The 18,695-nt window shown below is 36.1% G+C and overlaps 1 protein-coding gene across 1 annotated transcript; it reads left to right on the top strand.

Moving 5' to 3' along the window:
• Nucleotides 1-586: 586 nt before the first annotated feature.
• On the top strand, nucleotides 587-18,120 carry LOC120625166 (acyl-CoA-binding domain-containing protein 5). The gene is made up of 9 exons (XM_039892139.1): nucleotides 587-933; nucleotides 9,237-9,348; nucleotides 12,225-12,306; nucleotides 13,041-13,188; nucleotides 13,696-13,802; nucleotides 14,519-14,597; nucleotides 16,193-16,293; nucleotides 16,739-16,864; nucleotides 17,466-18,120. Exons 1-8 carry the CDS (start codon nucleotides 861-863, stop codon nucleotides 16,859-16,861), a joined length of 825 nt encoding a protein of 274 aa, XP_039748073.1. The 5' UTR covers nucleotides 587-860; the 3' UTR covers nucleotides 16,862-16,864; nucleotides 17,466-18,120.
• Nucleotides 18,121-18,695: the final 575 nt, after the last annotated feature.

Genomic DNA, 18,695 nt, shown 5'->3' with positions numbered 1-18,695 from the left:
CATATAGTTGGTCTATTTTGGTCTATGCAGCGCAACGCGTACGAAAAGGACAGATATGCTTTTTTTTGTTTCCCATGCATTATGCAATTTTGTACGTGTAGTCTGTTAGTGGAACAAATGAAGTCTAGTCGAAATTCATACCGTTTTTGCGTTTTCATATCCTTTAAGTTCGGACGTTTTTAAGCGCTGACCCGAAGTCCATTCCTTATTACGTCAGTGGCACCGGCTTAAAAATGTTGTAGAAAATATATATTTCTAGCCAAAAAATATAATTTGCAAAAGTCTACTATTTTTTGTAAATTTTTTTTAGTATACATATTTTTCTATCACACAGAACGGTGCGGATTGGTAGACTTGACTTGCCTTTGAGATGGCATGGCTCCCTCGTCGTGTTTTCCTTTACTGCTTGAACAAGTGATATTCAATTGATGATATCCACATAACTGAGAAAAGTTAGACGTGCCAGGGAGAACACTCGGTCCGCGATCGGGAGGTCGATTCCCTTACGGAAGGCTTGTTTATATTTTACCAAATAAATATATCGATATTGCCGGTAACAACACTCAAATGTACGTCAAACCCAAATTCAGTATCTTTCACTAGTACATTTTTTAATTTTTTAATCAATCGTATTTTCTAGTCCCGTATAGGCCACGGCCCATGACTATCGAAGGCTAGGATTGATCGAGATTAAGTCGAAGAATTCGTTAATCTAGTAAATGCGTGCATGCGTGCATCTTTGTGTCGGGCATCGGCTGTATCGTTTAATTCGTTAGTAATTTTTGAGATAGTACAACTTTTAATCGCTCTCTGTGTATTTCAAGTCCAAAGTGCGTTTGTTTTGTTGTGTATAGTGTTATATGTGTCCGAGGATGTCTTTAGAGGAAAAATTCCATGCAGCGGTCAACGTTATTCGGAGTTTGCCCAAAAGTGGTATGTATTTATCTATACAAGCGAAATTCAGTGCACTGAATAAATACTATTACTTTTCTTATAAAAAAAAACATGATAATATATTTCGTTAGTGCCTATGATAGTCTTTTTTGAATAAATTATGTGTGATTTTGACTAACACAAAATCCTTTAAAAAAAAATAAAAGTTAGTTACTTAATAAAACATCATATATCTGTCAGTGAAAGTCTAATCGAAATCGGTTCAGCCGTTTTGGAGCTTAGTCAGAACAAAATATTACAGTTTAAGTACCTTATTGATGTTAAAGATATTGAAGTGTATTTGTTTGTATGTATTGTTAAATTATAATCCATTGGAACCACCAACAATTTTATTATATTCCCTTTATTTAGCTACCATTGACTGCATTCTCACTTGGTTATAAATGATGATGTAGTCTAAAATAGTAGAGCAATAACATGTTTGTGGTATATTAAATCCATAACCCCTAATCAGTTTCTATGCGGCATCATGCCAGAAGGCCAAAGCTAGACAAAAAGCACAGCTTCACAGCTAAACCAATTTTGATGAAGGCTATAGAATATTTAATTTATAGAAAACAAAGTTATTTCAGTTTAAAGGAAAAATTAAACTGTGTGGATGAAGTTATAGGTATCAGTTATTAATGAGACATTATGATATATAGTTTAAATAAGATACCTTTATAAAAACAATGCAAAGGTAAGAGATCATTTTCCAGTACAAATTGTTATCCTCAATTCTACATACTTCTGTATCTTCTCTATTTACATATTCTGTAAAGATTTTGTGAGGGAAAACGGAACTAGGACAAAGTTACTAATATAGATGAAGGTTTAAAAGTCCATATTAAATATATGCATACTGCTATACGTAATGTAAAGCTGATAAAAAAAAGTCAAAACCATTTTGTAACCGCCTTGGTCAGGCTATAGTGAGTTTAAGATGAAAAAAAGTACCTCACTATATTTCAAAGAATTCTTTTAATTGCTTTATACTGTTATTCTTCCTGAAACTAGATATTAACAGTATCTAATAGCTTCCTTGACTCTTGGGATCTTTGTTAATATAGTCAAGTCTGCTGTACTTAAGGCTACATGCATATGAATTTTTGCCAGAAAACATGGTATAATGGTGTGCCCTGTAGTCTATCAGTGGATCATACCCTGTTACCCATACATTCTTCTTCTCCTCCTGCAGAGCTAGCACAGGTAGGAGACAAAAATATTCCCTGACAAGGGATATATTTAACATGTCCACCTGCTAAAGCACTGGAACACATAATATATATTATTTGGACATTATTTCTACTTGTGTACCAGTGCCCTGAGAGTTGATAAAGCTGTGGGAGAAGATAATTTTTTATTCTTGCCCTGGGGAGTAAATTATCCCTGCCCATGCTAGCCGTGCTGGGCTTGTCTCCGTACTTAGTCAGCTGGAACCTACCATTCTTTGACTGCCATTGTTTCTATGTTTAATCTATACTCTATACTCTATATTAATGTTATAAACGCGAAAGTGCGTTCGTTTGTCCTTACTTTACGCCCTAACTAAGCAATAAATTGACTTGGCATAGAGTTAGTTGAAAGGCAAATAATGTAACATATGATACTTTTTATCCCAGGAAAACAAACTGTTTCCAAAAAATTTGTCCGAGGCTGTAATAAACAAGGGAAGAAAGCTGGCGTGTGAAATAAATAACTTGAAACCCTCATTGCATGAGTCCTTCTCCACTAGTATTTTGATTAGGTTTTATATTGATGGCTTTGTTCGCAATAATCCCAAAAATTGTAGGCACTTAATTTGTCTTGTACCTACTTTTGACTGACTGACCAATATTGTCAAGCTCTGGGCTCAACTTCTGATGAGCTTGGCTGTCGCTCCCATACCCTGGTGATCAGTGGCGTGCATAGAGGGTATGCACAGGGTATGCAGATGATATAAAATCAAGAAAATCTCCAGTACGAGTTATAAATACTTAAGGGTAGGCTTTTAATAACTCTTACAATGCCTATCCTTAAGTTTTTTATAACTTGTACTGGAGGTTTTCTTTTTTTTATATCATTTGCATACCCTGTGCATACCCTCTATGCACGCCACTGCTGGTGATGCTATAAGTGGGAATAAAGGTTGTTTATAAATAATCCAATTTCACAGCAACAGAACATAATATACATGACAGATTCTGTGTTGGAGATGGAGCTTACAGCAGCAAAGTTGCACTTGTGAAAACACCCTTACTTGCATAATTGTCACTTCATGGCCAATGTTTAAACTGTTAAGTAATTTTGCAAGTAACTGAAGTTATTTGTAAACAATTGAGTAATGTTTGTGTGATTAACATGATTGTTTTTCAGTGTCTGGGTGTATATTATAAGTATTTCTGTACATTATTCATAAATTATTCATCAGTTATCTTCTATCTATGTGTACCATAACACAAGCTATGCTAACTTTGGGGCTAGACGGAGATATGTGTATTGTCGTAATATATTTATTTATTTATTATTTATTTAGAATAGAGTAATTTATCTATATATATCTATATATATAGTATGTTTGACACAACAATATTGTTTTAGCGTTTTCTGACCACTATTTACGTATATATGCTTAATTGTGTCTGTTTTTTGTTTAATACCTACTTGTATGTTCAGCTCAAATGCTGCACCACTTTTTATTTCAGTTATTATAATGTCGCATCCTGAGTATCGAGAGTAGGATCCGGAAAAGCATTCATAAAAAGAAACATATTTTGTACAGCTTGTCAGCTAAACCAATCTTGACGAATTACTTCTCTAGGCATTTTAGACACAGTGGCGTGCACAGGGTTTTTGACCAGGGTATGCATAAAGTAGGTACATGGCATAAAATGGAAAAATTCCCCTCCAATACGAGCTATATAAAATAATTTGGGTATGCATTGCTTTTGTGCATGTATGAAGTGCACGCCCCTGCCTAGACATAGGATACTTTTCCAGACTTTTGTTACTTCACTCTTTTTCTAGCCTCATGTCAGTTTAGCCTGTAAGTCCCTAACCCAACTTTTAATTTTATATGGCTCAAAAAATTCATCATTACTCTCCTCTATTATGTTCGTGATAAATTGATCATGCTTACATGTATTGATCATAGGTGACAGATTATTTTCCCTCTTTTAAGATTTATTTCGCGCCATCGAATTCCATTTCCTGTGACGTCAGATAATTCAACCACCTTCGTCGGCGTTATTAAAAAAAATCTTCATTCCTTGCCTTCGTTTATTCATATGAAATCAATTCTAAATCTGAATTAAGAATTAAGAGTACTGAGTTTACAACTAGTAACCAGTGCCTATCTTAATTATACAAGTACATATACATTTTTTCCTTCGAGCCGGATTTTATTTTTATATTTTAACAAACTTACTTCTGTTAACACTTCTTCAATAGCAATTTAGCCAGTCCAACTTATTCACGCCATTTGGCTCGAACACCGCATTTCATTTACTACAAGCAACAGGTAGTATTTTATCAATATTAAAAACTAAAGATTGGTCGTGACTTCGAACAATTTGTATTTAGTGAAATTTAAAGGTGTAAGATTAGGGCTATACCCTTATCATACAACCCCTACGGATTAATTAGGAAACACTTTTCGAGCTTTTTTCATTCAGAACTGCAAAGAGGACTTAAATACTATTATCTTGAAGACGCGCCGGCCGCCTGCGCTATTTATTACTAGGTTTGCTTAATGCTTGTCTACTAAACTGGGCTATGGGATGCAAATTAGATTTTTTAAATCTGACTAGTTTTCCCGAGGTAAGCGGGTTCTAATAAACAAACTAAAACAAATAATAAATACCACCCCTCTGTTAACCTAAGTACCTACCACTTTCATCGACCTTTTAGGTTTCAAATTTTAATAAGTTATATAATAGCCTATAGACACAGTAAATATTAGCTCATATATTTACTGTATTTATATAATTATTTCTCAAGAATTGGGCTCAAAAAATATTTTCCAAACCACACGTGTACATCCGGAGAGCGCCATCGAACCCAAAAAACGAAACTCTTAAACTTTATTATTAGTATAGATGTTAGAAAAAATGGAGTAAAGTCATGTTGCGTCACTCACTTTCGATTTTTCACCAGCGCGCCGCCAAATTGCCTTCACCAATGCGTTAATAAGCAGAGCTTTAGTTCGTAAAACAGTTAATGTATATTCAACGTCTGCGACACTAGTCTCATTTTTTTTTCAAAAAAATCGTCTTCGTCTTCGTTTATTAAGGTTTTTTTTTTATAAATTCCATGGGAACCTGGATTAAAAAGTAACCTATGTTACTTTTCCTTCCTTTCAACTAAATATATGCCAAAAATCAAGTTGATTGGTTGCTTAGTTAGGACGCAAAGCAGGGACATACAAACAAACACACTGTCGCATTTACAATATTAGTATGTATTTTTAGTAGTTAGTATTATTTATTTGATATAAAAGTCGACGAAAATGTCACCAGAGTTAGGACCCTAGAACCAGTGCTAATTAAAACGAACTAAATGGGTTGCATCGGAGTTCCCATTTGTCATCGGATTGTCTATTGCTCAAGTTTAAGTGGCAAAATTTGATTACAAACCGACAGACAGAAACAGGGACACAAAATAAATATATAGAAACTCAAATACATAGCTATAGATAAATCTCATTGCATACCACTTGCTCAACAATCCGTTTTTACAAGTCTTGATCCGTTACCCCTAGTATAATTACCCCCTGCAGTTATGCTGGCGTCACCTTCTTTGTTACACTCAAGATTACAGACGTAACTCTTCTCCCACAGTTTTATTGCCGCACGGGTGGAAATAATATCCAAATAATATACGTGTAATCAGTAAACTTCCTATTCCCCGTTGCTGTGCTGTGGCAAGTGGACACGTAAATTTTATTCCTTATCAAGGAATATCATTTTTGTCTCCCGGCTTGGCTAGCCCTGCTGGAGTTATTTGGAATCACTCGTTAAGTTAGGTTAGGGTAGGTTAGGGGGATTTATCCCAGCATCCGTAACTCAATACATTGCATTAGGTACACACAAGTTAAACAATCTCCTATCGTTGCACATAGTAAATGTAATAACAAGGTTAACAAAACAAAAAAGTAATATATGCGCACAGCTGGCCTTATCGGTTGCAACGATCTTCTAGACATCATTTGATTGTTTGAAAAGAAACACGATTCATGATACGGAAAAATTGGATTCCGATTGAAGAGTCACGATTCATGATAGCGGACCTGGCAGACGTCTTCCAGCAAGGTAAAGCACTACCTACCGGGGCCAATTATGTTTTCAAAGCTACCAGAAACTAAACATGCATACAAAAAGTTCATCAAAATCGGTACGGTAGTTAGGTGATAAACGCACGAAATGACTCACGAATCAAATCAAGACCTAAGATAACAAAGTCGGTCGCGCGGGTTGAGTCCGCGTGGAGTAACGAACAGCAATTCATTTATGTATACACATATATATAATATATAAATATATATTTAATTTATTTATAGTTATTGATAGCCTTGTGTTATGCGAGATTATTATTGATAGCCTCGATTTTGGCCGCGTACAATTTTTGTCATGATTTTCCCAGAACCTTTATCCCCTGGAATACAGTCTAGAATAGGAGTTTGAAAGTCAGGGTTGGTTTAAAAAAAAAACAGTTATAAATGTTACTTTAAAAATCTAACCTAAAACATACCTTTAGGCTGCTTTTCCTGTCATTCAGAATATTTTTATAACTTTTAAGGAGGAAACTTTTCGTCATTTACATTATTATGGCATAACTGGTTTACGCATCGCAAGCACTCAAAAGCAAGTTTTCCCGTTTTTAAAACATTTTCCTTTCGCCTTCCATGATATTAATAGACTGTCTAATACAAAAAGATTTTCTTAAATTCGTACCAGTAGGTCTCGACATTAGCGCGTTTGTCGCGCGAAACAGTTTGTTTGGTTGAACGCGCTAAGATTCATTATAATAGTATTTTAAATAGTATAGATATTATGATCTATGTTGTTCACATGGTTTAATAGTAGTTCATTTTATGATTAACTTATACGATATGAGCCTCTTCTCGGGTAAAGGCCATTGCCTCTGAATTACATTTTGGGCGACCTCCCTGTGGGACGTTCTTCAACGAAGTTTATCCCCGTTTATACACACATATTATTTGGATATTATTTCCACTTGTACGCCTCTGTTCTAAGAGTTGATGAAGCTGTGGGAGAAGAAAATTTTTATGGTGATAATTGTCGCCTGCCCATACACTTACTGAATAAATTAATAATAAATTGTTGGTATATTATACAGATGTAGATGATATAAATTTTGCGTCACGTCCGCACAAGCGTCGTCGTAAATAAAATATCGAGGACAATCGATTTTGTAACGTCTCTTCTATTGCATTACTTACTTTCAACCATGAACCACGTCATAATGTTATGTAGGCATGTATTTTAATGGCGCCGTCGCTCTTTGTAAGGCTTATAATTCATTGGTGGGTTCTTCAATCTTGAAAGGAAGAAAGAAATTTTATATTTGCTCACATAATTGCTTACAATTGTATGTACATAAACATAACTAACAAAAATACGAACTTTAAGCATGTGGACAAATAGTGTCCCGTCTAAGCACGAAGCCGCAGTTAGCTGAGGCGCTGGTTTTCAGGGGGACCCTGTGTGCTCACAGATCTGCTTGCGACTGACTCATTCATGCCAAAACCTTAAATATATTAGTGTAAAGTTTAATAGCTTTACCGAAAACGCGGAAACTTGACGAAAACGTGAAACCTCGGGACCACTCGCTTACTAGACCATATCACTCATCATACGCCAGGGTGGTTAGCGAACCCTTATTACGTCTCATCTATGAGAGAATGGCGGCCGTGCCCAGCTGTGGGTCAATACAAGGCTGATAAGGTTAACGACCTCCCTGGCGCAGCAATGAGCGCTTTGGTGTTATGTTGGAGGACCCAGGTTCGATACCCAGCAGGGGAATCCAATTTGGGAATGTCAGAATTTTCTTTGAACTGGACTTGTAGGAGGCTTCGGCCGTGGATAGTTACCATCCTACTATACTATTAGAGGTTTGGGTTTATTATACTCGTAACTACCATAACTCATCTGAGAACTTACCAGCCGGTGGGATCGTAAATCTGGTGACATCTAACCGAAAAAAAAAATCAATGACTTTCTTGTTAAAACTCAAAAACGGTTTATACTATTTATAGTTTTCTTAAACTTTGATACATTTAAAGTTAACCTAGTTTGTGAACTTGTTAACCTTGCATACTTAATTACTTTATAAGCAACGCACCTCTCTAGTTGATTTTAGGGCGTGTTTACATTATTCCAGTGGCATTCTGGTGCGGTGATAGCCTAGTGAGTAAGGCATCGGCTTTCCCTTCGTGGAGACCGTGTTCGAGCCCGGGCACGCATCACTGACTTTTCGGAGCTATGTGCGTTTTTAATTTAAGCAAATGAATTATCACTTGCTTTTATCCGTGAAAGGAATACATCGGGCCCTCGTACGACGCCCGCGGTAAAAGGGGTGGTCACAAATGTATTCTGCACTGACTTTTGCCTGGAAATAAATAATAATTATTTTACCAACTTTACATTCAGTGAGTATTTAATTAACTACAAACTCGTTATAATTTGACCCGTATGACTTCCTTCCGACCCTTGATTGTTCCTAATTGATAACAAGAATATGCGATAATGTTACATTAAACTGCTAGGCTTTTTACGTCAATAATAATATTGTCAGCATTTTTTACTCCCGACGCAAACATTACGGAGTGTCATAAGTTTGACTTATCTGTGCGTGCGTCTGTCTGTGGTAGCGTAGCACCCGAACGGTTGAACCGATTTTGTTTGAAATGTGAATTAGTCGGGAGTGTTCTTAGTATATAGTAATAATGATAAATAGCTACCTTATTTAGAATTATTACTTTTTTAAGAGTAGATGTGACATGGACTATGTCACATCTACTCTTTCTATCAGGGGTTGTACGGGAGCTATGGTGATGTACTCGACCGTAATCATATCTTCCAACTGTGGGAATCAAAATCACGGCCTCGGAAAGCAGGGTCGCCGCCCACTGCGCCAGCCGGCCGTCAAATGAATTAATGATAATTGTACACAGAATAAAAAAATCATAAAAAATGCATATACAATAGAAGCGTAAATTCCTAAAAAGGTTGGCAACCCCAGTCCAGAATCGTAGCCTGAGTAAAGAAAAGGGATTACTAAATCAGATGTTTGTTTGTCTCCAGGCACATACCAGCCCAGCAATGAGATGATGCTGCGTTTCTATAGTTACTACAAGCAGGCCACGGAAGGGCCTTGCACGAAGGACAAGCCGGGGTTTTGGGACGTCGTCAATAGGTACGTTATGTTGTTTTCATTTATTCTCCCGGGCACAGGCCACGGGTCGAGTTTGCTTGTACCAAATAATCTCCGAAAGTACTGGACTTGCTTAATTATCAGGTATAGACTAAAATTTATTTCCAATAAAATTGGAGATCCTTAAGAAAATTGCAGTAATTTAACCCAAAGTAGCAAAATATGGCTGAGAAAACTTGATGATACATAAAAATTATGTTGTTAATTGTATAACTTGATTTTAAAATACAAAAAAGTCGGCGAGGGAATATATCTAACTATCATAGTTAAGTCGCAATAGCAGCTTCAGTAGTCTAAAACTATATTAGATCGCCGGTAGAAACAAAAGTGGGAAACTTTTTGATATTGTATTGTAGAATCATTTCTTATTCAATTATATAATTTATCATCAAGGTATGTAGAAGTAAAATACTTTTCAATTTATTCTAATCGGACATTTAATTTAGAAGTTATCGAGAGTTTAAGAAATTAAGGACTGAAATTTAATTCTTAGAGCTACACTTTACTGACTCCTGTTAAAATTGCTTACCCAGCGCAATGGAACATTTTTTTCTGTATAAATCGGTGATAGCCCAATGGGTAGGAATTTGACTTCACTTTCGGGGGGGGCGAGTTCGAATACCAGCTCGCACCTCTAACTTTTCTATGTTATGTGTGCGTTTCAAGTAATTGAAATATCACTTGCTTCAACGGTGAAGTAAAACATCGCGAGGAACATGCATACCTGCGAGTTCTCCATAATGTTCTCAAAGGTGTGTAGAGTCCACCAAACCGCACTTTGCATGGTGGACTACGGCCTTAACCCCTTCTCATTGTGACAGGTGACTCGTGCCGTATAGTGGGCCGGTAATGTGTTGATATGACGATGATGATGATTACAAACTTTTATCCTTTCAAATGCATTGACTTAAAAGCTGTTTCGTTTTTGACCTTACAAATTACAATCACCCACTTCAATTTTATTTATTTGTATACATTTTTGCATCGACAGGAAACAACTTTATCAGCATATTATGTCTTCAATCAAAATTATCTCTATTAGTTATCGGCTGTTTTTTTAATGAGATAGCGAATATATGGACACATTGTTTAAATGTTGGGGGAAATCTTAAAAACTGCAAGCTATACATGTGCCAAATTTAATCAAGATCAGTACAGAGTGGTTATGGAGGGTAGAGGTAAGGAGAGTCATCTTATATGGGAGAAAAGTTGAAAAAGTGTCCTGCGCTAAATAACAGTTCAAAAATCCTCCACAATGGCGCTGGTGGATGCACAGGGTATGGTATGAATGTAGCAATCGTAGATGAATTGAAGTATGCCGAGTTAAAAAAATTAATGTCATTATCGACTAAATTAGTTAATTATTGAGAATTTCAACAACTTACGTTGTACAAAATATTGTGGTAAATATAACCTTACTTCCTTGTTTATTTTTCAAGCCTACTCTAACAATATTTATATTTGGGGCTTCTTTTAAGAGTTACCTTGATGCAAATGTGGCGCCATCCTAATTTAATACATTTTGACGACACTTTTTCATATACACAGATGATTCTCCTTACCTCTACCCTCCATAAGAGTGGTTGAGCCAAAAAGGCTCACAAATGCACAAACATACACACTTTCGCATTTATAATACTAGTATGAATTAAGTGCATTCTCACAAACAAAATCTTGAGTTAAAATACAGTGTTACAAACACTGTAATTTAACTCAAGATTATGTCAAATCAGTTCAGGATTCAGGTCACGTTCACGTCACGCGTTAGTATGTTTTGTGGGTCAGTCTATATCAGTCAGGGTCACACTAAGGGTCACACGATTCTGACAGTCACATCTGTCAAACACAGAGGGGTAAATAAATAAATAAATATACTACGACAAAACACGTCAAACATGCGACATGACATCTAGCCCCAAGAAAAGCGTATTTTGTGTAATGGGTACTAAGATGACTGATGAATATTTTTATGAATAATATACATAAATACTTATAATATTTAGATAAACACCCAGACATTGAAAAACATTTATGTTATTCACACAAACGCCCACAACAAAATTCACTGCCACAATCAATCAATGAATCGCCCTTTAAAAGAAATGTAGGATGTTATGATATGATTATAGGATCTTTGAAATTTTTTGAAACATAATATATTGCTATATTATTACTAAACAATTGATAAATTTCTTAATGACCAAGCTTGTTGGAAGAGGGCCGCATTGCATTAATTTTTTTCAGAAAAAAAAAAATAGTTAAATTGTTTGGAAAACACATCTTTCAAACACATCAAGAGGAGGGTAGTTGTCACCACCCCTCCTCTTGTGAAATATTCACGAGCTAAGGGAATATAGTTAAGAAAGGGTAGCAGTGTCCTCTATGCTACCGCTATGTACACATTTTATATATAATCAACGCATCAAAAGTGCCAGCTATGTGCCTATTTGAATAAGGAAATATTTGACTTTGACTTTGACTTTTACTACTACCATTCACTGCGATCACAAACACCTCTGCCCAGCGTAGTGACTATGGGCATACCCTCCTCTTGGGAGGGGCCTATAATCCAGAAATGTACTGTTATAGGTTAATGATGATCCGGGAAAATAATGACTGATAATTTTCTCCTCGGCTACTTTCCGCAGAATCTGCCTTACTTTCGACTTAACCACTGGTGTTCGAGTCACTACAAACCGACAGACTTGTCGATTCGAAAGTGCTTATAAAATAGTCCTATGTAACGTCTGAAATAATTAATTTGATTTCGACTCGGACGGGTTAAGTTCACCCAGCGTATAGGTATTTACGATGTGTCAAGAATATCTTTATATATGTAACTTTTTTTGCCATTTCAGAGCAAAATGGGAGGCGTGGAATAAACTGGGTCATATGTCATCGGAAGAAGCGATGCAGTCATATGTCACGGAGTTACACAAGGTAGTGTAATGTGACCCTGATTTTTACCCTCAGGCAATTCACGCAACGATCGGACCTGTAAAAGGTAGCGATGCAAGAAAAAAGTAATTTAAATAAAAATTTACTCGTTCAAAAGTCGTTAACTCTGAATTATGAAGTAATATTTATATTATAAAAATACTTGTTTATCCTATATTCAAAAAAATCATATTATAATATTCACGAAACTATCCGACAAAAACGAAATCAAAAGAAGTGGAGCGAAATATAAATTAGGGGCCTTAATTTTACTTAAAGTAATTTAATAAAAATTAAGTAATTTAACATTTTAATTTTTATCAAATTACTTTGTTAGTGAATAATTTTTGATGCAAAGTGTTCTCCGGTTACGTCAACTATGTTTGTATGTGTACCTATGGAACACTTTGTTTCATTGGTACACATACAAACATAAACAAAAAATAATGGTAACAATTTGATTATTCGGGGGCCGAGTTCGAATCCCAGCACGCACCTCTAACTTTTCCAACTTATGTGCGTTTTAAGCAATCAAAATATCACTCGCTTCAACGGTAAAGGAAGACATCGCGAGTAAACCTGCATGCCTGAGAGTTCTCCATAATGCTCTCAAAAGTGCGTGTAGTCCACCAATCCGCACTGGGCCAGCGTGATTGATTCCGGCCTTAACCTCTTCTCGTTACAGTAAACAAACACTTATTCAGACAGCATACGTAAAATTTCTTTTCTTTCCTAAGATCGTGGAGACGATGTCGTTTAATTCCGATGTGGCGTCATTCCTATCAGTGGGGGATGATGAGCAAGGCTTCCCCAGCGCAGACCTCGAGCTGATAGCGGGGGATGTACTAGCCCGGTGCCGAGACTCGCAACGCACTTCGCCCATGGGTACGTATAATTATGTGACTATTACACACTAAACTGTACGACTCAATTAGTCTTAGTTACAGTCCAATACTACACGTTATAACATGCCATATAGTCGAGTGTGAACTTAATAGCAGCGCGACGTAAAGTACTATTGCTGCCATCTATCGGAGGTGGCAGTAAAGTCACACAACTTGTAAGTAGTTTAGTTCCTGTCAGTCGAGGAACATTAGCAGGGCTTCCCCAGCTCAGAACTCAAGCTGATAGCGTGGGTTATACCGGCAAGGTTCCGCGACTCGCAGCTCACTTCGCACATGGTAGTTATTAAGTAACTACTACATACTAAACAATACGATAGAAATGTTCCCTAATGACCAAAATTCCCTTGTTATATCGAAGTTCCCTTGTTAGAACGAAGTTCCCTTGTTAGACCGAAATTCCCTTGTTAGACCGAGGTTCCCTTGTTATTTCGAAGTTCCCTTGGTAGACCGAAGTTCCCTTGTTAGATCGAAGTTCTCTTGTTTCCAGATTCCCGCTCAGTAAGCGGAGCATCATCACCAATCCACAGCAGCCTAACGCCGCGCGTGAGACACGACAGTGACGACGAGTTCATAGACACCGTAGACGACACTGTCGTGAGTTTACAATATTTTTACCATCTACCTTCATCATAATCTTGTTAAGACCGTGACAATGAATGGAGATTGAGCACTAGACCTCCTTATAAGATCATTCTATTTCTTCAATCAATTTTGCGAGTTGAAGGTAGTTTTCAATTATAGTTTTAATCGTGTAGTATTCTAACGTGCTAGGGTTCAAATTTGGAATAAAAACACCACATGACTCTTACAAAATGTTCTCTTCAACACTAAGTGCCAGAACACACATCCAAACGCAGGTCAATCGTAGTCCAGAAAGGTATGTCATTGTTTTTTACACTTATCACTTGTTTCACTGAGATGCTACTTCACTTCGCTTTCGGAGCAGGCTGACTTAGTCTAAAGCGGGTCTTCGGACACGTCCGAAGTGGGCCAAGGGAAATCTGTTCAGGGTGATGTGCCCTGTGCAGCGCGCGTTCTATCCGCGTAACTACGGAACGGTCCTTGGGTTTGTTCCGCTGACTAAGTCGCGACGTGTGCCCGCTTTTATACCACTTGACCTTGTCTACTCGGAAATACAAAGAACGAATTTTGACTTTCCGGAATTACTATGCTTAGGAGTCATTTGGATAATGGTACATAAGTTATGGTTAAGCTGCGAGGAATAAGGTTCTTTGTAATTAGAACCCGAAATCGAACCTAATGATCCGTAGTCGAAGGCGGTTAGTTAAATATTCATTTGATCTTTTCAGAATGAACCAGACATTCCAGTTTTTACCGCACCTCGCCTCAGCAATGGCCACGCGCATCAGATATCTTCACAACTAACACGTAAGTCTCAGGCCTTACATCACGGAGTAAGATAGGTTTTATCAATATTGTTTGTTTTCTGTTGTTTATACTATTATGTATTGAGGATTTTAATTTATGTATGTAAAGTCAAAGTCAAAAATATCTTTATTCAAGTAGGCCCATAGGTGGCACTTTTGATGCGTACACAAGAATTACACGGTAGTGAAATGATGGCGATAAGCACATTCGTAAACTTAAAACTAAAGCTACGAGGGTTCCAAACGCGTCCTGGTCTAGGAAGAAGCCCACAACAAACTTCGTCGGGTGTTTTTTTTTGTTATCACCATCTCACAATGTCATTTAAAATTATTAGACGAGCAACCTGGTTAGAGCAATAATTCACACCCAAGCTTTTTTATCGATTACGCAGTCCTTTTTACTATAATAGGACTTTTCTATAAGCTTACGTTTAATACAAACTTTGAACTTTTTAAGAGACATCTCCAAGATGTCAATGGGTAGTTTATTGTAGAATTGTATGCAATTTCCTTTAAACGAATCTCTATTTAATATTAATTCATTAATTATTAATGAATTAAAATTAAATATTTAATATTAATTCATTGATTATTAATGAATTAATATTAAATAGAGATTCGTTTATCTATTATATTCTCTATTTAATATTAATTCATTAATTATTAATTAATTCTAATGTTTAAATTATTGCAGTCACATTTTTTTCTAAAATTTAGAAATGTTTTGTCATTCTTTTAAAATCTTTAAATTTATCTTTCAATGACTCTCCCGGACCCATTTTGTAGATCGAACGAACGAATGTATATATGTATGTATTTCTATATATGTTTTGTAGTGTATTTGTATGTTTTAGTATATCTATTTTACTCCTACAATTTATCTACAGCTATTTCTTAATACGCCTTTGGTTGCCTGTATGAGATCGCTATGTACCGATAAGTCCGCCAAATTTTACCATTCTATACCATCATTTTTTTTTTGTTGTCTATATCTAGTTGTGTACAATAAAAGAGAGTTCATTCATTCATTAATTCCGTCATTCGCTTATTTAGTCATTCATTTATTCAGTCATGCATTGGCAGGTGGACGCAAGGGATTTGATTTTTCCAAAGCAAACATTAATTCACTTCATGGATAATATTCAGTCAAATTAAGAAAAAGAATTATTTTCCCACTTTTCTTGCCTGGAAGTGTGGATGCAGACAGTTTCTTTAAAAAAATCTGATAGGTCTATCTATTTTATAGAACGGAGACAACGAGAACGGAGTTTTGTACTCGCTTCGCCTGGTATTTTGTGTTTGTATTATCATATTTTTCTTGTGGAATTTATATTTTTAATCTGTCGAGTTTCAGTTTATGAGTCCCCTAAACTTTACGATCCTCTGAATCGGTGTCGTAACTTCGCGGCGTCCATCGTTGTTAGACGTGTCAGAAGAGTACGTTAAACGTTATTTTCCCCTAGAATCACCGAAATCAAACGAAATCACTAGGTCGGTTGCCTAGTGATTTCGGTGTGAGAAAACGGACATTAGAGGATACCTACTTTGTATGGGTGACGGAATGATTTCTTGAATGTTTGACGTAATTAATTTCAGATCTGAAAGTACTGGAGCAATTGCCCGGCGTGCTAGCGAGGTTGGAGGCGGACGTTGCTGCGCTGAGGAAAGCTGTTGAAGGCGACAGGAGGATACTGGACGTCAGTATTTTTTTTATTTATTTGCTTGAAATAGGTGAAATGGCTTAAAAAATACGTAGAAATTTACTGTGCCTCTACGGTTTGACATGCAAATTATTATTATGGTAATTTTATATTTATTTACCCTATCTGTGCAACGCTGTGCATAAGTCGTTTGTTGGAACGTGAACGAAGGACGATGTTTAGTTTTATGTTTTGTTTAAACCAGTTTTGGGAATTTTATGTTTTTTCAGCCCAAAAAGAAAAAAAAAAGCATTTCAATATTTCAAAAATCAAGTTGATAGAGGGCGTAAAGGAAAGACAAACAAACTAAGTAACACACTGTTGTAGACGAATGAAACCTAAATCAATCAATGAAATTTTTTTTTTTTATTTATTTAAGCCCAAAAATACATAGTGTTTTTCTTTATGAAATTATTTTTCATTGCCTTGATTCTTGTTATAGGAAGTATCACGCGGTTGGAGATGGCCTTGGCAGGAACTCAGTCCGCCGACTATGATACTACTGGTTGTATGGCCATTCATAGCGTTCCGGATTGCTTCGCGGCTACAACGTAAAAACACTTAGTTGGTGAGTGGCATGTTACACGTTACCTGTCGTACACTTTACACGATACCTGATATACAATATTTTCGCATTAGGTGAAATATAATGTATTACACATTACCTGTCATACGATATATTACACATTTCCTGTCATCCAATATCTTAGACATTACATATCATACAAAATGTTACGTTGTAATTTACTCAATATCATCATCATCATACAAACACATTACCGGTCCACTACAGAGAAGGGGTTAAGGCCATAGTCGCTGGCCCAGTGCGGAAAGGTGGACTTAACACATTTGAAAACATTCTCATTCATTTGAGAACTCTCAGGTACGCAGGTTTCCTCACGATCACGATTTCACAATTGCATATTTTAATTGCTTAAAACTTGGAAAAGTCTGGAGTCTTGGAGGTGCTGGGAATCGAACTAACCCCCGCCCCCCGAAAGTGAAGTCGAAATCAAACCCACTGGGCTATCACCGCTGCAGCACAATCTTTATGCTTCATCACATCACAAGACATCATTTATCGCATACTCTGTTGGCAGCCGAAAGAACACGACGACGACAATCCGCTGTGAGGTCGAAGGTTTTACTTACTTTTTTTATTTTTGCAGGTACTATGTTCGCAGCATATTCTCTAGGTACTAAGTGACTTTTGGTGTTAACATTTTACACGTATACTTTTTATATTGGGATGTGACGTAATCGTTTTTTTTTTGTTGTAGCAACATTTTAGTCACAAAGGAATTTTTTAATGGAACTTAATTTAAAATTAAGTCTTTTTCTGTTATCCAAAATGTTATGTTTCAACATAATTTGGATAGCATGAGGCATAATTCGTTAGAAATATTCATCTCTAATCGTTCTTATAAATATTATGTTATTGAAAGAAAACACTAGTTTTTATGAGTCGTATTTTTTTCGAAAACAATACTAATCCAAAATATATAAGACTGAAAATCATACATTTTTGATAACAGAAGAAAAATAACCATACCTTTAAAGTACCTTAAATTACAGTTTTAATTATTAATAACTTTTATTATGTGACATAACAATTCAAATAAATAACTCATTCTGAATTCTTAATATTAAATATATAATATTACCAATTATATACACTATTCTATTACCTTTGGTACGTCTCTTTTTGAGGATTTATTTCTCTATTTCTACTATTATTCATTTCGTAGTTATTCTTGACATGGCGAATACTACGATTTGCCTTGACTCAACACACGTCGCGTTGACCACCAACCACTTGAATTAATTACAATTCGAATGTTTTTTAAGTATCGGTGTAACGTTTAGTAAATAGTTTTCAAATTGATTCCAAAAAAAAAAACGTTCCCTTAACAAAATACTAGACTGAACCAAAAAACATATATTTTGGATAACATGAAAAATGGAATAACATTGAAAAACATTTTGGTGCTTCTAAAATGTCGCGTTGGTTGGCATATTCGACTAGCGCATAAAGAGGTCCTAAGTTCGATTTCTGGTTCGGGACAATAATAGTTACGTATTGTGTTTTTATTTTCTTTTTATTAGGAGGATGGAAAAGTTATATTTTTTTTTTTTGCGACATAAAACAAGTTGTTATACAAAGTAAAAATAGTTGACGGCAAGTGGACTACGAGTTGCACACTCGATATACACTTCTAATCCATATTGCCTTCATTACCACAAGTTGGCAACTCATTTTGTTGGCAAGTCTTTTCGTCGACGACGGGTTGGCAGTTCGTTTATGTGTTAATAGAAACCGTCTTAGTTATAGACTGGTTGACTCGTCGTCCACTGGTTGATAACAAGTTGACGACATAAAGTCCGAGTTGAACTGTCTT

The sequence above is a fragment of the Pararge aegeria genome, chromosome 7 (assembly GCF_905163445.1).
Source record: "Pararge aegeria chromosome 7, ilParAegt1.1, whole genome shotgun sequence".
NCBI classification, from domain to species: domain Eukaryota; kingdom Metazoa; phylum Arthropoda; class Insecta; order Lepidoptera; family Nymphalidae; genus Pararge; species Pararge aegeria.
This window is presented reverse-complemented; position numbering and strand designations above follow the sequence as displayed.

Coding starts and splice junctions, on each gene's coding strand:
- LOC120625166 (XM_039892139.1), top strand. CDS start 861: ATGTGTCCGAGGATGTCTTTAGAGGAAAAATTCCATGCAGCGGTCAAC. Junction 9,349..12,224: donor TTTTGGGACGTCGTCAATAG/GTACGTTATGTT, acceptor TTGCCATTTCAG/AGCAAAATGGGAGGCGTGGA. Junction 13,189..13,695: donor GCAACGCACTTCGCCCATGG/GTACGTATAATT, acceptor TCTTGTTTCCAG/ATTCCCGCTCAGTAAGCGGA.